We start from the raw sequence: 22,691 nt of genomic DNA on the forward strand, positions 1-22,691 counted from the left end.
GCTCGGGGGAGCGGGGGTCCTGCTGGGGTGCGGGGGCCGGGGGTCCCTGCAGGGGCTCGGGGGGTCCTGGCGGTGTGCGGGGCCCGGGGGAGCGGGGGGTACTCCTAGGGTGCGGGGGTCCTGCCGGGGCTCAGGGGAATCCTGCCGGGGTTCGGGGGTCCCTGCCGGGGTGCGGGGGTCCCTGCCGGGGCTCGGGGGGTCCTGCCAGGGCTCGGGGATCCTGCCGGGGTGCGGGGGTCCCTGCCGGGGCTCGGGGGTCCCGGCGGGCTCAGAGCGCTGCGGATGGAGGTGGGCTGCGCTGTCCCGGGGGTCCCGGGGGCTCGGGGAGCCGCCGGCGCGCCCGGGGTGACACCGGAGCCCCCGTCCCGCAGGCGGCGACTTCAGCCGGCGCTGAGGAGAGCCCCGGACAACGCCCCTCCCCCCGCGCGGCATCGATCCGCATCGATCCCAATAAACGGAGTGATCCATGGAGTCCGATAATCGATCACTGACCGGGGATGGATGGGGGATCCATGGAGTCCCGTAATCGATCACTGACCGGGGATGGATGGGGGATCCACGGAGCCCCGTAATCGATCACTGACCGGGGATGGATGGGGGATCCATGGAGTCCCGTAATCGATTACTCATCTGGGGGCGGCACTGGGAGGAACTGGGGGCACTGGGATGAATTGGGGGACACTGGGAGGAACTGGGGACACTGGGGACACCCGGGAGGGACACTCTGGGGACACTTGCGACACCCTGGGGACACTCTGGACACACCCAGGGGACACCCTGGGGACACTCTGGGGACACTTTGGGGACACCCTGGGGACACTCTGGTGACACTTTGGGGACACTTTGGGACACCCTGGGGACAATTTGGGGACACTCTGGGACACCCCGGGGACACTGGGGACAGTCTGGGGACACTTTGGGGCACTCTGGGGACACTCTGGGGACACTTTTGGGCACTCTGGGGACACTCTGGGGACACCCCGGGGACACCGGGGACAGTCTGGGGACACTTTGGGGCACTCTGGGGACACTCTGGGGACACTCTCGGACACCCTGGGGACACCCCGGGGACACTCCGGGACATCCCGGGGCGCCCCGCCCCGATGGCGGCCGCGCGCTCGTCACGGCCGCGGCGCCGCCGCGCCGGGTGATGACGTAAGCGAACGGCCAATAGCCAGTGGGCGCGGTCTGGTGACGTCAGAAGTGCGCGCCTCGGCGGCGGCCCGTGCGCGGGGCCCGGGCGGGAGAGGTCAGAGAGGGACCGGGAACGGGAACGAGAACGGGAATGGGAATGGGATCGGGAACGGGAACGGGAATGCGAACGGGAACGGGAATGGGATCGGGAACGGGAATGGGAACGGGAACCGGAACGGGAACGGGAATGGGATTGGGAACGGGAACGGGGATTGGGAACGGGAATGGAATTGGGAACGGGAACGGGAACGGGAATGGGATCGGGAACGGAATGGAACGGGAACCGGAACGGAACGGGAATGGGATTGGGAACGGGAACGGGGATTGGGAACGGAACGGAACGGAACGGAACGGAACGGAATGGATCGGAACGGAACGGGAATGGAATGGAACGGAACCGGAACGGAACGGAACGGAACGGAATGGAATGGAACGGAACGGAACGGAACGGGAATGGGATTGGGAACGGGAATGGGATACGGGAATGGAATGGGATTGGGAACGGGAATTGGGAATGGAACGGGAACGGGAATTGGGAATGGGAACGGGAATGGGAATGGGAACGGGAATTGGGAACGGGAATGGGAATGGGAATGGGATCGGGAACGGGAATGGGAACGGGAATGGGGATTGGGAACGGGAACGGGAACGGGAATGGGAACGGGAATGGGGATTGGGAACGGGAACGGGAACGGGAATGGGAACGGGAATTGGGAATGGGAACGGGAATTGGGAATGGGAACGGGAACAGGAATGGGAACGGGAATTGGGAATGGGAACGGGAACGGGAATGGGAAAGGGAACGGGAATTGGGAATGGGAACGGGAACGGGAATGGGAACGGGAACGGGAATTGGGAATGGGAACGGGAACGGGAATGGGAACGGGAACGGGAATTGGGAATGGGAACGGGAACGGGAATGGGGAACAGAAACAGGGAACGGGATTGGGGAACGATAATGGGGAATGGGAATGGGGATGCATAATGGGAATGGGGAACAGGAACGGGATTGGGGATTGGATTGGGAACGGGAATGGGAATGGGATTGGGCACGGGAACAGGGATTGGAATGGGGATGGGGATCGGAATGGGGATAGGAAGGGGAACAGGGATGGGAATGGGAATTGGGACTGGGAGCAGGAATGGGAATGGGAACAGGGATTAGGATCGGGGATTGGGAATGGGATCAGGGATTGGAACGGGAATTGGGATCGGGATCAGAGCAGGATCAGGGATGGGAATAGGGATAGGGACAGGGATGGGGATGGGAACGGGGTCGATGATTGGAATTGGGAATGGGATCTGGAATGGGAACAGGAGTGGGGATGAGAACGGGACTGGGATTGGGGATTGGAATGGGAATGGGAATGGGAATTGGGATGGGGATGGGAATGAGGATTGGAATGGGAATGGGAACAGGGATGGGGATGGGAACAGGGATTGGAATGGGAACGGGGATGGGAGCAGGATTGGGATTGGGGATTGGAATGGGAATGGGAACGGGACCAGGATCGGGATGGGAACGGGATTAGGATTGGGGATGGGAATGGGGATGGGAACGGGGATTGGAACGGGACTGGGATCGGGGATTGGAATGGGGATGAGAAAGGGACCGGGATCAGGATGGGAACGGGATTGGGATCGGGATCCGGAGCGGGATCGGGGTCAGGCCCGGGGCCAGCGTTGGGGTCGGGGCTGTGGGACACGGGGGAGGGGAAGCAGCACCGGAGAAGGGCCGCGGGAACCGGGGGGCCGGGCCCGGCGGGAGCGGGGCAGGTCCCGGTGCCGGTGCCGGTGCCGGCGGGGCCCGTTCCAACGCTCGGTCCCACACAGCGTCCCGGGATGCGGCGCTGAGCCCCGCCATGGCTGCACAGCTGCTGCGCCGCTGCCGCCGGCTCCGGCTGCTGCCGGGGCCCGGCCTGAGCACCGGCCCGGCCGAGGCATCCATCCGGAGCCCCGGCCTGGGCGCGGAGCCCGGCCCGAGCCCCGGCACGGGGCCGCGGGCCGAGGCCGAGGCCGAGGAGGAGCGGCGGCTGCGGGAGCGGATCCGCGCCGCCGGCAGCGCGCAGGAGCTGCTGCAGCTGGGCCGCGGGCCCGGCCTCAGCAGCAACGTGGCGGCGCTGGCCATCGGGCGCCTGGCCCACGTCAGCCGCCAGCAGCGCCTGGACTGCGCCGGCCTGCACGGGGACCCCCGCTTCCAGCAGCTGCTGGCTGCCCTGGACACGCAGGTGGGTGGGATGGGGATGGGATGGGGATGGGGATGGGGTGGGACAGGGCTGGGAGTGCTGGGACAGGGATGGGACAGGGATGGGACTGATGGGACAGGGCTGGGAAAGGGATGGGATGGGGCTGGGACAGGGATGGGAGTGCTGGGACAGGGCTGGGACAGGGATGGGACGGGGCTGGGACAGGGATGGGATTGATGGGACAGGGATGGGACAGGGATGGGAGTGCTGGGACAGGGATGGGACTGATGGGACAGGGATAGGATGGGGATGAGACAGGGATGGGACAGGGATGGGACTGATGGGACAGGGCTGGGAAAGGGATGGGATGGGGCTGGGACAGGGATGGGAGTGCTGGGACAGGGCTGGGACAGGGATGGGACTGTGGGGACAGAACTGGGACAGGGATGGAACGGGGCTGGGACAGGGATGGGATTGATGGGACAGGGATGGGAGTGCTGGGACAGGGATGGGACGGGGCTGGGACAGGGATGGGATTGATGGGACAGGGATGGGACAGGGATGGGAGTGCTGGGACAGGGCTGGGAAAGGGATGGGAGTGCTGGGGACGCACCCGGGAGTGCTGGGACAGGGCTGGGGGGATTGCTTGGGACACTCCTGGCAGGGCTAGGGACACCCCTGGCCGTGCTGGGGACACCCTTGGCACTGCTCCTGGGACAGGGCTGCAGTGCCTGCTCCGCTCTGCTCTGTACCTGAGCACTCAGGGCACACCTGTGGCACAGGCTGGCAGTGCCCAGCTCCCTCCAGCAGGCTCAGGGCACACTGGCAGGTGGCACAGGTGCCCCAAGTCCTCCCTGGCTGCCCCTGTCCCACATCTGCCACACCCCTGTCCCTGTGTCCCCATCCCCTGCAGATCTCTCAGGTGTGGAACGCGCCGCTGCTGCAGCTCCTGTGCAGCCTGCCGGCGCTGGGGCTGGCGCGGGGCGGGCGCCCGCTGCGCTCGGTGGAGCAGGAGGTGCTGTGGCGGCTGCGGCGCCTGCCCCTGCGGCAGCTGGTGCGGCTGGCCGAGCAGCTGGCACCGCAGGGCCCCGGCGGGCTCCTGCTGCCCGAGGTGCTGCGCAAGCTGGAGCTGCGCTGGACCGAGCTGGACGGCACCCGCGCCGTGGTGACGCTCATGGCCAAGGTGGGCCACCTGTCCCCCGCCCTGATGGAGCGCCTGGAGGACAAGGTGGGAGCCGGCACCGGGCCGGGGCTGGGACGCTGCGGGCACCCGGGCCCTCAGCCGGGGCTGCCTGGGCTCACCCGGGGGCAGCAGTCCCTGCTGGGGTCACCTGCAGCACCTGGGACCTGTGTGCCTGTCCCTGTGTCCCCTGTCCTGTCTGTGCCAGGCTCTGGGGCTGGCAGAGCAGTTCTGTCCCTGTCCCCTGTGTCCCTGTCTCACCTGTCCCTGTCCCTGCCAGGCGCTGGAGCTGGCCGAGCAGTTCTGTCCCTGCTCCCATGTCCCTGTCCCTGTCCCATGTCCCTGTTCCCATGTCCCTGTCCCTGCCAGGCTCTGGAGCTGGCAGAGCAGCTCTGTCCCTGTTCCTATGTCCCTGTCCCATGTCCCTGTTCCCATGTCCCTGTCCCTGCCAGGCTCTGGAGCTGGCAGAGCAGTTCTGTCCCTGTTCCCATGTCCCTGTCTCACGTGTCCCTGTCCATGCCAGGCTCTGGAGCTGGCAGAGCAGCTCTGTCCGTGTTTCCATGTCCCTGTCCCATGTCCCTGTTCCCATGTCCCTGTCCCTGCCAGGCTCTGGAGCTGGCCGAGCAGTTTGACCCCGACGAGCTGCGCCGCGTGGCGCTGGCGCTGGCGCTGCAGCAGCGCCGCTGCGTGCCCCTGCTGCGGGCGCTGTGCTACCACCTGCTGCAGAAACCCGCCGAGCTGCCCGTGCCCGTGCTCACCGACCTGCTCTTCGCCTTCAGTGAGTGCCCCGCGGGGCTGGGGACCAGCCCTGCCTCCCTGTCCCTGTCCCGGGGGGCCAGGCCAGCTTTGGGGTCCCAAATTTTCCTCTCCCGGCCAGGTGGGCCCGAGCAGCAGTTCCCCGGGGGTTGTCCCATCCTGGGTGGGAGCAGGGGGCCCTGCGGGTCAGCTCTGTGCTCCAGGGGTGGAGCAGGGACGTCCAGCAGGCCGTTCCAGGTGTCCTGGCATTCCAGGTGTCCCACATCCCTGGGAGCTCACATGGGGCCCTTCCATCAGCCCGGGTGTGCCCAGTCCCTCCCCAGCTCCCCTGGAGCCCCTTCAGGCTCCGAGGTGTCCCTGGAGCTTCTCCTCTGCGGGTGACCGTCCCCAGCTGTCACCTGTGCTCCGGGGGGGACAGAGGTGCTGGGAGCCCCCCGTGCTGAGCCGTCCCCCCTTGGCACAGGTAAGCTGAGCTTCCAGCAGCCGCAGGTGCTGCACCGCCTGGCCCTGGAGCTGCAGCCTCACGTGGGCAGCCTGAGCCCGGCCCAGCTGCTGCGCTGCGCCCGCTCCTTCGCCAGCCTGCGCTGGCTCAGCCGGCCCCTGGCCGAGGCCATGGCTCAGGTGAGGCCTGGGGACACGGGGGCACCTCGCTGGCCACGGGGGAGGCAGGGGACACTCACCTGAGCGGGGCTTTGTCCCCTGTCCCAGCAGGAGCCGGGCAGAGCAGGGTCCCCTGCCTGTCCCCTCCCTGTCCCCATTCCCAGTGGGAATCAGGGATCATTTCCTGCTGCATTTGGCTCCATCCAGACCCTCCAGCTGTGACTGCTGGTGCTGCTTCTGGCCCAGTTCTGGCCCAGTTCCCCTCTCTGCCCACCCCCATCCAAGCTGAGACATTCCAGGCCTGCCCTTGCAGCTGGAGGAGATCCCAGGGATCCCTCACCCCTGGTGTCCCACCCAGCATGGTTCCTGCTGATGTTTCCAACTTGTCCTTGCTGCTCTTCTCCCTCATGTCCCAGTTCCTTCCAGGTTGATCCCCCTGCTCTTTCCCACCCACGTGGGGTGTTTCAGAGCCTGCCCTCGTCCCTGGAGAAAGTCCCAAGGTTCCCCACTCTGCTTTCCCCACCTGGAGGTGTCTGTGGCTGACGTGTCCAAGCTCTCCTGTTCCTGCTCTGACATCCCACGTTCCCGTTTTCCCCACAGTACTGCCTGGACAACACGGAGAGCCTGTCCCTGCCCCAGCTCTGCGGGGTCCTTGTGTCCTTCGCCCGCCTCAACTTCCAGCCCAGCTGCAGCGAGGAGTTCTTCTCCATGGTGACGTCCCTGGCACCCAGAATTCCCCGGTGGGCTGGGTGGGGAGGGACCCCAGAGACCCCCACAGCTGGATTCCTTCCCCAAACCCCCCGTTCTCCCCTGTCCTGGCACTCCAGGTGGCCCAAACCCCTCCCAGCTCCCACCTTCAGCACTGGGAGAAGCCCCGGAACCCCTCCAGGTGACCCCCAGAGCTGTCACCTGTCCCTGGCATCGCTGTCCCCTGGCACATTCCCCTGACACAGGAGCTGTGGGATGGCCGAATCGTGGGGCCACAGCATCGCCTGGGAGGGGAGGGGGACCCTGCTGCCCACCTGGGGGACAGGGGCACACCTGGGTGGCTGTGCCAGCCCCACCTGGGGGACAGGGGCATGGGGGGGGCCCTGCAGCCCACCTGAGGGATGTGGGCACACCTGGGTGCCCCTGCTGCCCCACCTGAGGGACACGGGCACACCTGGGCACCCCTGCAGCCCACCTGAGGGACGTGGGCACACCTGGGTGACCGTGCCAGCCCCAGCTGAGGGACACGGGCATGGGGGGGGCCCTGCAGCCCCACCTGGGGGACACGGGCATGGGGGGGGTCCTGCAGCCCACCTGAGGAACACGGGCACACCTGGGTGCCCCTGCTGCCCACCTGGGGGACACGGGCACACCCGGGCACTGTGCCAGCCCCAGCTGGGGGATGCGGGCACACCGGGCACCGTGCCAGCCCGGCTCTGCGTGTCGTGCAGGTGCAGCAGCGGCTGCAGGGGCAGGAGCAGCAGCTGGACGTGCACCTGCTGACGGACGTGGTGTGGTCCCTGTGCGTCCTGCGGCGGCCCCGGGCGCCCCAGCTGTGCCAGGTGCTGTGCCCCGAGTTCCAGGCGCGCCTGCGAGGTGAGCCGGGGGCGCCGCCGTGCCAGCGGCTGCAGCCCAGTCAAATTCGGTGCCGTCCCCCCGTGGCGGGCACCGGCCACCGGCTGCCACAGCACCTCCGTGGCCGCCTGCCCCGGGTCCCCTCCCGTGGGGCCCGGGCGGCGAATCCCACCGGAGACACGGGCACACCTGGGGCTGGGGGGCTCGGGGCTGGAGTTCACCTGGGGTGCAAACTGTGTCTGGATGCTGCACCCAGCGGGGCTGCACAGCCCTTTCCATGGGAATGTTCCCCAAATCCCCCCCAGGCTGGGGCTGCACAGCCCTTTCCATGGGAATGTTCCTGAAATCCCACCCGGGCTGGGGCTGCACAGCCCTTTCCATGGGAATGTTCCCCAAATCCCACCCGGGCTGGGGCTGCACAGCCCTTTCCATGGGAATGTTCCTGAAATCCCACCCAGGCTGGGGCTGCACAGCCCTTTCCGTGGGGATGTTCCCCAAATCCCACCCGGGCAGCCCCGGGGCCGTGCCCGTGTCCCCGGTGCCACCCGGTGCCACCTGTCCTGTCCTGCAGGTGACGGCTCCCCGCGGGCACCGGGCTCGTGGCTGAAGCTGCTGCACATCAACGCCACGGCCCGGCTGGAGGCCCCGGGCTACCGGGGGCCCTTCCTGCCCCCCGAGGCGCTGGGGGGGCACGGCCACGGGCACGGGGACGCCGAGAAGGGCACCCCCCTGCAGCGGGCGCTGCGCGAGGCGCTGCCCGCGGCGCTGGGGGGCCCCGACCTCGTCCGCTGCAACGTCAGCACGGTGTACGGCTGGCACATCGGTGAGTGCCAGCTGCTGCCAGCCCCGGGCGCCCGGGCGGGTGGCAGTGACACCCCCGGGTCTGCCACCCCCGGGCACCTGCCAGTGCCACCCCCCAGCCCCGGCGCCTGCCAGTGACACCCTGAGCCTGCCACCCACCCGGGCACCTGCCAGTGATACCCTGGTGCCATCCAGTGCCACCCCCGGGTCTGCCACCCCCAGGCACCTGCCAGTGCCGCCCCTGGGCCGGGATCCGGGCACCTGCCAATGACACCCCTGGGTCTGCCACCTGCCTGGGCACCTGCCAGTGCCACCCCCAGGCACCTGCCAGTGCCACCTCCCAGCCCTGCCACCTGCCTGGGCACCTGCCAGTGCCACCTCCCAGCCCTGCCACCCCCGGGCCAGGCACCCCGGGCACCTTCCAGTGCCACCCCCAGGCACCTGCCAGTGCCACCTCCCAGCCCTGCCACCTGCCTGGGCACCTGCCAGTGCTACCCTCGGCATGGTATCGACCTGGGCACCCCTGGCCTGGCACCCCCAGCGCTGCTGCCTTCCCCTGTGACCCCCAGTCCCCCCAGCCCTGTCACCTTCCAGCCCTCCTGGCTCTGCCACCCCCTGGCACCCCCCTGGCACCCCCTGGCACCCTCCTGCAGCCCAGTCAAATTCGGTCCCTGTCCCCCAGTGACGGGGACCGGCCACCGGCTGCTACAGCAAGCCCCGTGCCCCGGTGTCCCTGTCCCTGCCGTGGGACCGGGCAGGGGTCCCCACGGACACACCCCCCCCCGGGCTGGGCTCAGAGCACCCCTGGGTGCTCCTGTCCCCCGGGCTGGGCTCAGAGCACCCCTGGGTGCTCCTGGGTGCTCCTGTCCCCCGGGCTGGGCTCAGAGCACCCCTGGGTGCTCCTGGGTTCTCCTGTCCCCTGGGCTGGGCTCAGAGCACCCCGGGGTGCTCCTGTCCCATGTCCCCGCAGATGCCGAGGCGGTGCTGGACAGTGACAACAAACCCCTGCCCGTGAGGGACTTCGCTGCCCCCCACTTGTCCCACTCCGAGGGGACAAAGGCGCTGCCAGCGGGGGCCAGGAGGTGGCAGGGGACAGCGGGGAGGGGCGGGAGGGGAGGAAGGGGAGGGAGGGGAGGAAGGGGAGGGAGCAGGGAGGGGATGAGGAGGGGACATGGAAAGGGTCGGTGGGGGAGGAGAGGGACAGGAGGGGACATGGGACAGGAGGGGAGGGGGCCACGGCTCGGCGGGTTGGGGGTGGCCGTGCTCAGTCCCTGTCCCCAGTGTCCCCATCCCTGTCCCCAGCGTGGCCATGCTCAGTCCCTGTCCCAGTCCCTGTCCCCAGTGTCCCTGTCCCAGTGTCCCTGTCCCCAGTGTCCCTGTCCCCAGTGTCCCTGTCCCAGTCCCTGTCCCAGTCCCTGTCCCAGTGTCCCTGTCCCCAGTGTCCCTGTCCCAGTCCCTGTCCCCCCCCAGGGTGGCTGTGCCCTGTCCCTGTCCCCAGTGTCCTTGTCCCAGTGTCCCTGTCCCAGTGTCCCTGTCCCCCCCCAGGGTGGCCATGCTCAGTCCCAGTCCCTGTCCCCAGTGTCCCTGTCCCCCCCCAGGGTGGCTGTCCCCAGTGTCCCTGTCCCAGTGTCCCTGTCCCCAGTGTCCCTGTCCCAGTCCCTGTCCCCCCCCAGGGTGGCTGTGCCCTGTCCCTGTCCCCAGTGTCCCTGTCCCAGTGTCCCTGTCCCCAGGGTGGCCATGCTCAGTCCCTGTCCCCAGTGTCCCTGTCCCAGTGTCCCTGTCCCCAGGGTGGCCATGCTCAGTCCCTGTCCCCAGTGTCCCTGTCCCAGTGTCCCTGTCCCCAGGGTGGCCATGCTCAGTCCCTGTCCCCAGTGTCCCTGTCCCAGTGTCCCTGTCCCCAGGGTGGCCATGCTCAGTCCCTGTCCCCAGTGTCCCTGTCCCAGTGTCCCTGTCCCCAGGGTGGCCATGCTCAGTCCCTGTCCCAGTGTCCCTGTCCCCAGTGTCCCTGTCCCCAGTGTCCCTGTCCCAGTGTCCCTGTCCCCCCCAGGGTGGCCATGCTCAGTCCCAGTCCCTGTCCCCAGTGTCCCTGTCCCAGTGTCCCTGTCCCCCCCAGGGTGGCTGTGCCCTGTCCCTGTCCCAGTGTCCCTGTCCCAGTGTCCCTGTCCCCCCCAGGGTGGCCGTGCTGCGCTGGGAGCCGCCGCAGTTCAGCTCTCCGGGCCGGGAGCTGCTGGGCCGGGGCTCGCTGGCCCGAAGGCACCTGCGGGCAGCCGGCTTCCTGCTGGCCGAGGTGAGCGCCCGGGCACGGCCTGGGCATGGCCCGGGCACCCCCTGGGCACCCCCCGGGCACCCGGCAGCACCGGCGGGTGCCCAGCACTGCCACATCCCCGTGGCACCCGAACCCTCCCAGCCCTTCCCAGGAGAAATGTTCCCAAAAACGTTCCCCGGACGCCCCCTGAGCTCCCTCCCGGGAGCAGAGCCCGGCCCCCACCCCGTGAGGTGCCCCCAGACTCGGGGCGGCCTCACCTGTGCCCAGCCCCGGGGACGGTCCCCGTGCCACCCCGGTGACCCCGCCGGGTGCCAGTGTCCCCCTGGCACACCTGGGCACGGCTGGCTCCGCCGGGATGGGGGCACCGACTCCAGCCTGAGCCCGGGGCTCAGCAGGGATGAGCCACCGTGATCCCCCCGGGCCACCTGCCAGCCGCCGGGGGGACAGGGGTGACAGGGAGGTGACACAGCCGAGCTGATCCTGTGGGGTCATCCGGGATTAACCCGGGTAATTATAGCCCGGGGGGAGCGTGACGGCCACGTGCCAGCCCCGGGTCACTGCCAGCCCCTGCTCTCCCTGGCAGTGTCACTGTCACGCCTGGCGGGCGGTGGCACCCCAGATTGGCGCTGGGAGCCTCGGGGGTGCCACGGCGTGGGGCCGGGAGGGGACAGGCGCGCCCCGGGGCTGCTGTCACCCCCTGTCCCCCGCAGGTGCCCCACCACGAGTTCCTGGAGCTGAAGCTGGAGCGGCAGCGCGTGGCCTACCTCAAGGACAAGGTGGCCAAGGTCCTGGCCAGTGACACGGCCGGTGACACGGCCACCGACGCGGCCACCTAACCCGCCCTCCAGGTGCCCGCGTCCCTGTGCCAATGCCAGCAGGTCACCACGCCCAGCCGGCCCAGCGCTGAGCCCAGGTGGCCATGTCACCACAGCCAGGTGGCCACGTCACCGGGCCACCGTGCCCGGGTGGGCACGTCCCCACAGCGAGGTCCCCGTGTCCCCACAGTGCTGCTGCCCATGTCACCAACGGCTCAAATAAAACCTGAACTGTACAGGAACAGGGCACTGGGGATGGGTGGCACTGGGGACGGGTGGCACTGAGGACAGGTGGCATTGGGGATGGGTGGCATTGGGGCTGGGTGGCATTTGGGACATGACATCAGGGATGGGTGTCATAGGAGACTTTGGGGACAGTGGGGATGGCTGGCATTGGAGACGCGTGACATTGGGGACAGTTGGCATCAGTGCCAGGTGGCACTGGGGAGTGGGTGACACCCAGGCTGGGTGGCACTGGGACAGGTGACGTGGGAGCAAAGTGACATCTGTGGCAGTTGGTGTTGGGGATGTGACATGGGGAGTGACATGGGAGCTGGGTGACATTGGGGCCGGGTGACAATGGGTCTGGGTGGCATTGGGGGTGGGTGACATTGGGGTGACAGCAAGGACAGGTGACAATGGGGCTGGGTGACATCGAGGCTGGGTGACATTGGGGGTGGGTGACCTTGGGGTGGGTGACAGCAGGCACAGGTGACCTCGGGGCTGAGTGCCATCGGGGTTGGGTGGCAGTGGGTGGCTGGCAGTGGGGTCAGTGCCATCGGCATTGGTGGCACGTGGCAGTGCCCGCACCCCCCGTGTCCCCCGTGTCCCCCGCCGGGGCCGCCGCTCTGAGCCGGGATCGGCACCAGGAGCCGCCGGCCTTGATTCCCGATTATCCCGGGATTGTCCCGGGGAACGGGGACAGGGACCGGGGCGAGCACCGGGACCCCGGGGGGACGGGACAGGGACCGGGGCCGGCGGGGGAGGGGGCGGCACCGGGACCCCGCACCCGGGGGTGTCTCTGAGCGGGGGGGTGACATCCCGGCCGGAGCCCCATCAGTGACCCACAGGCCACCGCACGGGGCGGGGGACAAAGGTGACCTGGGACAAGCCTGGGGTGACAAAGATGACCTGGGACAAGCCTGGGGGTGACAAAGGTGACCTGGGACAAGCCTGGGGGTGACAAAGGTGACCTGGGACAAGCCTGGGGGGGACAAAGGTGACCTGGGACAAGCCTGGGGGGGACAAAGGTGGCTCGGGACAGGCCTGGGGGGCACAAAGGTGACCTGGGAGCAGTCTGGGGCTGACAAAGTTGGCCTGGGACCAGCCTGGGGGTGACAAAGGTGACCTGGAAGCAGCCTGGGGGGGACAGAGGTGGCTCGGGACAGGCCTGGGGTGACAAAGGTGACCTGGGAGCAGTCTGGGGCTGACAAAGGTGGCCCGGGACAAGCCTGGGGGGGAAAAAGGTGGCTCGGGACCAGCCGGGGGTGACGCACCGGGGCCGGGAAGGGCTCTGGGGACGCACCAGTGGCCCCCCGGCCCCGGGACCCCTCCGGCCCCCGGGAAGGGGACGCGGGCCGGCCGGGGGGACACACGGGGCCGGGGGGACACACGGGGCGGGCGGGAGCTGCTGAGTCACCGCCGGGGCCGTGCCTGGCACCGGCAGGCGGGCACGGCCGGCCGCGGGGACAATGCCCGCCCTCATCCCGCACCCCCGGGGCTCCGCGACACGCGGGGGGACACGCGGCTCCCTCCCGCCCCGGTGTCACCGCGCGGGCGCTTCGGGGGGCTCCGCCCTGCGCCCCCTCCCCAGTCCCCCCCAGGGCACCGCGGGATGCTCATCCCCCTTCTTTGGGAGACAAAGTGGGGGAAACTGAGGCCGGCCCCGCCCTCGCGCCCCCCCCGGAGCTGATGCAAGCGCTGGGTGGGCCCGGAGCCCCCTCCCCGCCCCGCCGCAGCGCCGCCGGCACGAAGCGTCTATCGCGACAGAGCCGGGCCGGGCGGGACGCGACTCCCGCTGACATCAGCCGGGCCGGGCCCCCCGCCCCGGCCCCGCCGATGCTCCCGCGCCGCCGCCGCCGCCGCAGCCGCGTCCGCCCGGCCGAGCCGAGCGCGGGGAGCCGGGCCGGGGCGGGCCGCGGGCAGCGCCGGGCCCGGAGCCCCTGAAAGCCGCCGGGGGGGCGGCTCGGAGCCGCAGAACGGGATGCCGGAGGGAGCGGAGCCAGGTGAGGCCGGGGAGCGGGAGGATGAGGAGGGAGCGGGAGGACGAGGAGGGAGCCGGGAAGATGAGGAGGGAGCGGGAGAATGAGGAGGGAGCCGGAGGATGAGGAGGGAGCGGGAGAATGAGGAAGGAGCCGGGAAGATGAGGAAGGAGCGGGAGGATGAGGAAGGAGCGGGAGGGTGAGGAGGGAGCCGGAGGATGAGGAGGGAGCCGGAAGGATGAAGGACGCAGCCGGAGGATGAGGAGGGAGTTGGGAAGATGAGGAAGGAGCCGAGAAGATGAGGAAGGAGTCGAGAAGATGAGGAAGGAGCCGGGAGGATGAGGAGGGAGCGGGAGGATGAAGGACGCAGCCGGAGGATGAGGAGGGAGCCGGGAAGATGAGGAAGGAGCCGGGAAGATGAGGAAGGAGCCGGGAGGATGAGGAAGGAGCCGGGAGGATGAGGAGGGCGCGGGAAGAATGGAAGCGCGGGGAGGGGGGTGCGGGATGCAGCCCGAGGATGGGATGAGGATGGAGCGGGGGGGATGAAGGACGGAGCCGGAAGGATGAAGGACGGAGCGGAAAGGAGGGAGCAGGAGGATGAGGATGGAACAGGAGGATGGAGCGGGTGGGATGAAGGACGGAGCAGGGAGGATGAGGATGGAGCGGGTGGGATGAAGGACGGAGCAGGGAGGATGAGGATGGAGCGGGGGATGAAGGATGGAGCAGGGAGGATGAGGATGGAGCGGGGGGATGAAGGACGGAGCAGGGAGGGCTGCAGGAAGGGAGGATGAGGATGGGGCAGGGGGAAGGCGGATCGAGGTGGGGGATGAAGGACAGAAGGGCAATGATGGAGCCGGAGGATGAGGATGGAGCGGGGGATGAAGGACGGAGCGGAGGATGAGGATGGAGCGGGGGATGAAGGACGGAGCGGAGGATGAGGATGGAGCGGGGGGATGAAGGACGGAGCGGAGGATGAGGATGGAGCGGGGGGATGAAGGACGGAGCGGAGGATGAGGATGGAGCGGGGGATGAAGGACGCAGCCGGAGGATGAGGATGGAGCGGGGGATGAAGGACGGAGCGGAGGATGAGGATGGAGCGGGGGGAGCGGCCCGGCCGCGGCTCTCGGCAGCCGCCACCGCCCGGGCCGCGGGCCTGGCACAGCCGGGGGGCTCCGGCCCGGCCCCGGGGGGCACGGGGCACTTCGGGGACATCGCCTGGGGTCACCGCCGCCACCCCGGGACCCAGCGGGGGTCGGCATCGGGCTGTGCCCCCCCCGCACTGAGGGGCTGAGCCTCGCCCCCCCCCGCAGCACCATCCCAGCCCCGTGGGGGGAAACTGAGGCACGGCCCAAGGTCACCCCACGGCGGCGTCCGCGGGGCCCTGTCACGCGTGGGGGGGGCTGGGGACAGCGGGGAGGAGTCACCGGGGCCCCCCGAGCTGAGGCTGGGGGTCCCCAGGAGAGGGGCGAGGGGGGTCGGGGTGTGCCCCGGGTGTACACAGGGGACCCCAAAACAGCGCCCGGGGCGCGCGGCAGCCGCGGCCGGGCCGGGACGCGCTGATGAACGGGGTCCCGGCAGCCCCCCCTCGAACGGGGCAGAGTCACCCCAAAACGGCACCGGGGGTGTCGGAGGGACACGACCCCCCCCCCCAGTGAGCCTTTCGGGGGTCCCCAGCACGTGGCGGGGGGGTTGTGCCGGACGGAACCATTTCCGAGCGGGGGGGGGAGCGCGGGCCCGCCCCCTCCCGGCTCCCCCCGCGCCGCCCCGCCCCCCGCCCCGTTATAACGCCCGGGGGGGGGCGGGGGGGCCCGAGGCTGCACGAGGGGCCGGGGGCGCCGCGGGACCCCCGCCCGCCCATGGAGCCGAGCCCGGGCGCCGCAGGGAGCGGCCCAGGTGAGGGGGGGCGCGGGGCTTTTGGGGGAGCGGTGGGCGCGGCGGGGCTGCGGACCCCCCCCAAACTGAGAGCACGGTGGGGAGGGGGCTGTGAGCGGGGACGTGCCCGCCGCCCCCCACCCCGGGGTTCGGGGCTGGGGTCCCGCCTTGGTGCCCCCAAACCTCCCGGGACCCTCCCGCAGCTGCTCGGGGTGGGGTCACCCTGTTCCCCCCACCCTGCCTGGTGAGGGGGGCACCGGCCCGGCCCCGGTGCTGCCCTGGGGGTCCCCGGTCCACCGTCACGGGATGGCCCCGGGGACTGCGGCACTCGGGGTGTCCCCCCTCCCCACGGTGACCCCGGGGTGGGGGCTGCGGCACTCGGGGTGTCCCCCCTCCCCACGGTGACCCCCGGGGACTGCGGCACTCAGGGGTGTCCCCTCTCTCCGCAGCCCCCTCGCCGATGCCCGCGCCCCCCCCGCCGATGCCGGCCAAGGACGAGGCTCGCCCCCCGCCCGAGGGGGCCAGCTGCGAGCCCGGCGCCGCCGCCGCCGCCGCTCCCGGTTCTCCGTGCCGGCCGCCGCCGGGCGCGGAGCCGCTGGACGCGCGCATCGTGATGGGCGAGGAGACGCGCAGCCCCCCGGCCGAGCCCCGCGCCGCGCCCCCCGTGCCTTGCCCCTTCCCCGCGCCCCCCAAGGAGCCGCCCCCGGGCCGCGGCCCGCCGCCGGAGCCCGAGCCGTTCTTCACCGCCCCCTCCACGCCGGTGCGGGCGGGGGGCGCGCGGCCGCCGCCCCCCGAGGAGCCGGCGGCGGACGGGGACAGCGAGGGGCCGTGCTCGCCCCCCACGTCCCCCTCGGGCTCCTACATGACGGCCGAGGGCGGCAGCTGGGGCTCCTCGGGCACCGCCAGCACCTCCCCGTCCTGCTCGCCCAACCTGCCGGCCGAGGCCGAGGGCCTGGGGGAGGGCGAGGCCGAAGGTCTGGGGGGGGCCCTGCTGCTGCCCCCCGGCCTGGGGGACCCCCCGGCCTTCCCCCCGCTGTCCCCCGAGGAGGAGGATGACGAGGAGGATGATGAGGAGGAGGAGGACGAGGACGGTCCCTTCGCCCCGCCGGGCTGCGCGGATGACGAGGATGAGGATGAGGAAGGGCAGACGCCGGAGGAGGAGGAGGAGGAGGAGGGCTCGGCGCTGATCCCGGCGGCGCTGCTCCCGTTCCGCGGCAGCCTCCTCTTCCAGGCCGAGGCCGTGGAGATCTCGCCGCGGGGCCCCGCCGAGCAGGAGGAGGAGGAGGAGGAGGATGAAGGCAGCACCTCGGCGTCCTTCCTGCGCTCGCTGTCCGAGAGCTCCATCCCCGAGGGGGGGGACGAGGCCTTCGCCTTCCGCGACGACACCGATGCCTCCTCGGACTCGGCCGCCTACGACGGGGACGAGGACGAGCGGCTCTACGGCCGCGAGCGGCACGCGGGGGGCGCGGCGACCCCGCCCGGGGCCCGCCCGGCCTCCCCCGGCCCCGCCGGCGTCGAGCTCCACCTCCGGGCCGGCTCCCCGTGCCGCCCGGCCCCGGGGTCCCCGGGGACACCCCCGGCACCCCCCGGGGGGTGCGGGGAGCTGGACGGGGCCGCTGTCCCCGCTGTCCCCGCTGCTGTCGTCACCGCTGTCCCCATCGCGGCGGCCACAGAAGATTCCAGAGCGGCACCGGGACACGGAACGTGCCCGGAGCTGGCAGGGCCCGACCCTGTCCCCCCGGCCCCCGAGCTCTGTGCCCGGGACCCCCGGAGCCACCGGCCGGGGGGGAGCGATGGGGAGCCCCAGGGTGGCCCCGGGGGTGACAGCGATGGTGACAATGACCTCGAGCTCAGCACTGGGACAGCAGAGAGCGCTGAAGGCCACAGCGAGCTGGACTCAGCAGCCACCGGCCTGGGGACACCGACACCCCTGGGTGAGATGGACACTGTGGCCACCAGCCTGGGGGCACCGGTGACACTGACATCTTTGGATGAGATGGGTGCTGCAGCCAGTGATGTGGTGACACCAGAGACACCCAGCCTGATGGACGCTGCAGCCACTGACCTGGTGACACCAGTGGCACCCAGCCTGATGGACTCGGTGGCCACCAGCCTGGGGACACCAGTGACACCGACACCTGTGGATGAGATGGACACTGCAGCCACCAGCCTGGAGACACCAGTGACACCCAGCCTGATGGACTCTGTGGCCACTGACCTGGGGACACCAACACCCCTGGATGAGATGGACACTGCAGCCACCAGCCTGGGGACACCAGTGACACTGACACCCCTGGATGAGATGGGTGCTGCAGCCACCAGCCCGGTGACACCCAGCCTGCCTGATGAGCCAGACACTGTGGCCACTGCCATGGTGACACCAGGGACACCAACCCTGCCGGACGAGCTGGATGATCCAGTGACAGCCAGCCTAATGGACAGCACGGCCACCAGCCTGGTGGCACCCAACCCGTCAGATGCTGCAACCCCTGATGTCGTGGCGTTGGTGACACCAAGTCCCCCAGATGAGCGTGACACCGTGGCCATGGGTCTGGTGACACCAGTGACACCGAGCCCCCCAGATGAGCTGGACACCGTGGCCATGGATCTGGTGACACCAGTGACACCGAGCCCCCCAGATGAGCTGGACACCGTGGCCATGGATCTGGTGACACCGAGCCCCCCAGATGAGCCCGACACTGCGGCCACCAGCCTGGTGACACCAGTGACACCGAGCCCAGCACATGAGCTGGATGTCACGGCCCCTGAGCTGGTGACACCGGTGCCACCCAGCCTGCTGGACAAGATGGAAGATGTGGACGCTGTCCTGGTGACACCAGTGACATCCACCCTGAAGGATGCTGTGGCCACCGACTCGGTGACATCAGTGACACCTGCCCTGACGGCTGCTGCGGCCACCAGCCTGGTGGCATCAGTGACAGCGCCCGCCCTGGATGAGAGTAAGGCTGCGGCCATCGACCTGGGGACACCGGTGCCACCTGCCCCGATGGGCACCACGGACGCTGCCCTGGTGACCCCGAGCGCGACGGACACCGCGGACACGGAGCCGGTGGCACCGGTGACATCGGTGACATCGACCTCCCAGCACGACACGGCCGCGGTGACCACCGAGGCGGCGCCCCCCGGCCCCCCGGCCGCCGTCCCCGCCCCGCGTCCCCCCGCCCGGGCTGTGTCCCCCGTGCCGCTGGCAGCGGGGCTGGCCCCGTCCCCCGAGTCCCCGGCTGTCCCCCCGTGTCCCCTGGCACGGGCGGTGCTGTCGCAGCCCCCCGGGGATGTCCCCGAGGGCTCGGGAGACGTGGCCACCGCCCCGGCCGAGGCTTTGTCCCCGGAGCTGCCGGGCACGCCGAGCCCGGGAGAGCCCGAGGAGGAGGAGGAGGAGGAAGAGGCTGCGGCCCCCGCGCCCCCCTCGCCGCGGTTCACGGCCTCGGAGCGGGAGGTGTTTGTGGGGACCCCCCCGGCCCCCCCCGAGCCGCTCCCACCACCCGGTGCCTTTTTGGGGCGCGGGGCCGGGCCGGGTGTCACCGCCCCGCTCTGGGGGTCCCCGGGGGTCCTGCCCCCCGCCCCGCAGGAGCCCCCCGGCCACGCCGCGGGGGACCCCGATGCCAAAGTCCCCCCGAGTCCCCCCGCCGCGCCCCCCGAGCCGCAGGAGGACGAGGAGGCCGTGGGGGGGGTCGCTCCCAGCCCCCCGCCCGCTGCGGGGGCTCAGCCGGGGCCCCCCCGCCCTGAGCCCCCCAAACCCCGCCAAGTGCCTCCCGCCGCCCCGGCCCCCGGCCGGGAGCCCCCCCCGGGACCACCCCTCTCCAGGAAGCACCCCGAAGGTAAGAGAGCCCCCCGACCCCCATGGCTCTGGGTCCTGGGTGGGCGCTGCCCACGGGGGGCTTTGGGGGTCCTGGGTGGGTGTGCCCACAGGGGGCTTTGGGGGTCCTGGGTGGGCGCTGCCCACGGGGGGCTTTGGGGGTCCTGGGTGGGTGTGCCCACAGGGGGGTTTGGGGGCACCACCAGCTCAGCCCCCTCTTGCCATGGGGTGTCGGGACCAGGGTGGGTCAGGGGAGCTGGGGAGGCCTTTGGGGGGTCCCAGGGAGGGCGATGGGGGGAAGCAGGCAGGGCTGAGCCCCAGAGGGGTTTTGGGGACCCCCGCTCAGCCCCTGTGCCCTCGCAGCCCCCCAGCGCTCCCCGCAGAAGGAGCCGGAGCCCCGGGGCCGGGCGGGGGTCCCGGGGCCGGGGGCGGGCCGGGCGCCCCCCCGGGGGTCTCTGCAGTCGGAGTCGAGCTCGTCCAGCGAGGCCGAGGCCCCCCGGCGCCCCCCGGCCCCCCAGCGCTGCCAGCCCAACCACCGAGGTGAGGGGGGTCCCGGGGGTGCCTTCGGGGGGTCCGGGGAGCCCCTCTGAGCGCCCCCCCCTCCGCGCAGGGTCCGGGAACGAGTCCGAGAGCAACGACGAGTCCATCCCGGAGCTGGAGGAGCCCGAGGGCTCGGAGCTGCCCCCCGCCCAGCCCCAGGTGGGCTCTGGGGGCTCGGGGGGGTGGGGACCCCCGGGCCCGGGGCTCGCTGACCCCCCCCTCTCGCAGGTGCCCCTCGGCCACGCGCTGGGCCCCGGCGAGGAGCCGCTCAGCAAAGCCAAACAGAGCCGCAGCGAGAAGAAGGCCCGGAAGGTCGGGGGGTCCCTGGGGTGCCCCTGGGGGTTGGGGTCCCATCACGAGGTTTGGGGAGGGGGGCAGTGCTGGGACTTTGGGGGGGCAAGTCCTCGCTCTGGGAGGGGACTCGGGGGGTCCCCACCGTGGCCTGGGGGTCCCATCCCGGCCACGGCGTCCCCCGTCCCCCCGTTCCCCGGGGATTTGGGGGGCTGCCGGGCGGGTGCGGGGGGTCACCGTGTGCCCCCCCCAGGCCATGTCCAAGCTGGGGCTGCGGCAGATCCACGGCGTCACCCGCATCACCATCCGCAAGTCCAAGAACATCCTCTTCGTCATCTCCAAACCCGACGTCTTCAAGAGCCCCGCCTCCGACATCTACATCGTTTTCGGGGAGGCCAAGGTGGGCTCGGGGGGCCGGGGGGGAGCCCCCGGCGCGGGGGGCCGCGGTGACCCCGGCCCGTGTCTCCCCAGATCGAGGACCTGTCGCAGCAGGTGCACAAGGCGGCGGCCGAGAAGTTCAAGGTGCCCCTGGAGCCCTCGGCGCTGGTGCCCGACGCCGCCCCGGCCCTGGCCATCAAGGAGGAGAGCGAGGAGGAGGAGGAGGTGAGGGCTGGGGGGTCCCGAGCCCCCCGGGGTGCCATGGGGGGGTCCCTGGCACCCAGGACTGGGTCTGTGCCATCTTGGGGGGGGTCTGTGCCATGGCGGGGGTCTCTGTGCCACCATGGGGGGGGTCTGGCACTCAGAGCTGGGTCTGTGCCACCTTGGGGGGGTCTGTGCCACCTTGTCCCACAGCCCTGTGCCCCCCCCCAGGTGGACGAGACGGGGCTGGAGGTGAGGGACATCGAGCTGGTGATGGCCCAGGCCAACGTGTCCCGGCCCAAGGCCGTGCGGGCCCTGCGGCACAACAACAACGACATCGTCAACGCCATCATGGTGAGCGGGGGGCCGTGAGACCCCTTTTCCTTTTCCAGGGGAACTGGGGCCGTGAGACCCCCTTTTCCCACTGGGAATTGGGGCTGTGACCCTCTCCCCACAATTTTCCTCCTGGGAATTGGGGCTGTGACCCTTTCCCCTCTCCCCTTTTCCCCCTGGGAATTGGGGCTGTGACCCCTCTCCCTCCCTTTTCCCACTGGGAATTGGGGCTGTGACCCTCTCCCCACACTTTTCCCCCTGGGAATTGGGGCTGTGACCCCTCTCCCTCCCTTTTCCCCCTGGGAATTGGGGCTGTGACCCCTCTCCCCTTTTCCCCGTGGGAATTGGGGCTGTGACCCCTCTCCCTCCCTTTTCCCACTGGGAATTTGGGCTGTGGCCCCTCTCCCTCCCTTTTCCCCCTGGGAATTGGGGCTGTGACCCCTCTCCCCTTTTCCCCCTGGGAATTGGGGCTGTGACCCTCTCCCCACACTTTTCCCCCTGGGAATTGGGGCTGTGACCCCTCTCCCTCCCTTTTCCCCCTGGGAATTGGGGCTGTGACCCCTCTCCCCTTTTCCCCGTGGGAATTGGGGCTGTGACCCCTCTCCCTCCCTTTTCCCACTGGGAATTTGGGCTGTGGCCCCTCTCCCTCCCTTTTCCCCCTGGGAATTGGGGCTGTGACCCCTCTCCCCTTTTCCCCCTGGGAATTGGGGCTGTGACCCTCTCCCCACACTTTTCCCCCTGGGAATTGGGGCTGTGACCCCTCTCCCCTTTTCCCCCTGGGAATTGTGGCTGTGACCCCTCTCCCCCCCTTTTCCCACTGGGAATTGGGGCTGTGACCCCTCTCCCCTTTTCCCCCTGGGAATTGGGGCTGTGACCCCTCTCCCCCCCTTTTCCCAGTGGAAATTGGGGCTGTGACCCTCTCCCCACACTTTTCCCCCTGGGAATTGGGGCTGTGACCCTCTCCCCATCAGGAGCTGGGGGTGACCCCCAATTCCCTCTGCTCTCTCCCACAGGAACTGACCATGTAGCAGCCGGGGGTGTCCTGGCCCCCTGTATAGATGCACAGAGCCCCCCCAAATCCTTCCTGCTGCCCCCCATCCTCCTCCCGGCCCCCTGGACTGCTCAATAAAGGCCTCCTGCACCCCTTGGATCGCACCTCGCCTCCCAGGCCTGATTTTGGGAGCTTGGGGATCCCCTTTTCCAGCAGTGGGATGGGAGGGCAGCGCCCGGGGGTGTAACTGGGACGGGGGAGGTGGAAGGACAGGTTCTGGGGGAGTGGCAGCACCCCAGGGTGCTCCCCGCATCCTGGGGGATCAGGGATACCCCTCCCCTCCAGATTTGGGGTGTAGCACAGCCCTGGGGTGGGAATGAAGCCCCTGAGCTCCAAGGGCTGGGAAGGGAGGGAGCTCTTGTTCCCCAAATCCCAGGGGTGGCAGGGACCCTCTCCTGATCCCCATTTTCTTGGTGTTGGAAGGGGAAAGGCCCAGGTGAGTCCCCAGAGGTGCCTCAGCTCGTGGGACACCTCAATTCCAGAGGGAGGAGGGGTTGGGATACCCCTGGGAAAGGGGGGGGGGTCACCAGTGGGGTGACGGTGTGGGGGGACACCCCAGGGTGGTGGGCAGGGTGAAGGGGGCAGAGGGGGCTGCAGGCACCGGGGGGCTCTGGGGCCTCTGGAATGTGCTGGAACCCCAAAGTGC

The 22,691-nt window shown here is 70.2% G+C and overlaps 3 protein-coding genes and 2 non-coding genes across 7 annotated transcripts in view; all 5 read left to right on the forward strand.

The window, feature by feature from the left end:
* The window catches only part of LOC110475116 (SCO-spondin), a 33,972-nt gene extending 33,501 nt beyond the window's left edge, over positions 1–471 (forward strand). Inside the window, 1 exon segment of the mRNA XM_085574128.1 lies at positions 372–471. Within this exon segment, the coding sequence (XP_085430254.1) occupies positions 372–394 (23 nt within the window). The 3' untranslated portion in view covers positions 395–471.
* Positions 472–1,117: 646 nt separating this feature from the next.
* TBRG4 (transforming growth factor beta regulator 4) lies at positions 1,118–11,601 on the forward strand. Its single transcript, XM_077783204.2, has 11 exons — positions 1,118–1,249; positions 3,028–3,422; positions 4,294–4,608; positions 5,167–5,338; positions 5,780–5,937; positions 6,517–6,627; positions 7,356–7,500; positions 8,051–8,302; positions 9,251–9,362; positions 10,453–10,567; positions 11,257–11,601. The coding sequence occupies exons 2-11, from the start codon at positions 3,057–3,059 to the stop codon at positions 11,380–11,382; spliced, it is 1,872 nt and encodes a 623-aa protein (XP_077639330.2). The 5' UTR covers positions 1,118–1,249; positions 3,028–3,056; the 3' UTR covers positions 11,383–11,601.
* LOC116184672 (small nucleolar RNA SNORA5) lies at positions 7,531–7,650 on the forward strand. The gene has a single exon (XR_004149418.1). It is a non-coding gene; the product is annotated as a small nucleolar RNA SNORA5 (small nucleolar RNA).
* Positions 8,929–9,058, forward strand: LOC146768082 (small nucleolar RNA SNORA5). Its single transcript, XR_014953472.1, has one exon. It is a non-coding gene; the product is annotated as a small nucleolar RNA SNORA5 (small nucleolar RNA).
* Positions 11,602–13,275: 1,674 nt separating the features above from the next.
* Positions 13,276–22,149, forward strand: NACAD (NAC alpha domain containing). 3 transcript variants are annotated; one of them, XM_085572853.1, is made up of 9 exons: positions 13,276–13,586; positions 15,884–19,273; positions 19,615–19,791; positions 19,862–19,950; positions 20,020–20,103; positions 20,336–20,482; positions 20,554–20,685; positions 20,893–21,015; positions 22,008–22,149. In XM_085572853.1, the coding sequence occupies exons 1-9, from the start codon at positions 13,565–13,567 to the stop codon at positions 22,020–22,022; spliced, it is 4,179 nt and encodes a 1,392-aa protein (XP_085428979.1). In that variant the 5' UTR covers positions 13,276–13,564; the 3' UTR covers positions 22,023–22,149. The 3 variants fall into 3 exon arrangements, with proteins under 3 accessions (XP_085428979.1, XP_085428977.1, XP_085428978.1); XM_085572851.1 differs by lacking the exon at positions 13,276–13,586 and adding an exon at positions 15,302–15,455; XM_085572852.1 differs by lacking the exons at positions 13,276–13,586; positions 19,615–19,791 and adding an exon at positions 15,303–15,455.
* The last annotated feature ends 542 nt before the right edge of the window (positions 22,150–22,691 follow it).

The sequence above is a fragment of the Lonchura striata genome, chromosome 2 (assembly GCF_050655825.1).
Source record: "Lonchura striata isolate lonStrDom1 chromosome 2, ASM5065582v1, whole genome shotgun sequence".
In the NCBI taxonomy this organism is placed as follows: Eukaryota; Metazoa; Chordata; class Aves; order Passeriformes; family Estrildidae; genus Lonchura; species Lonchura striata.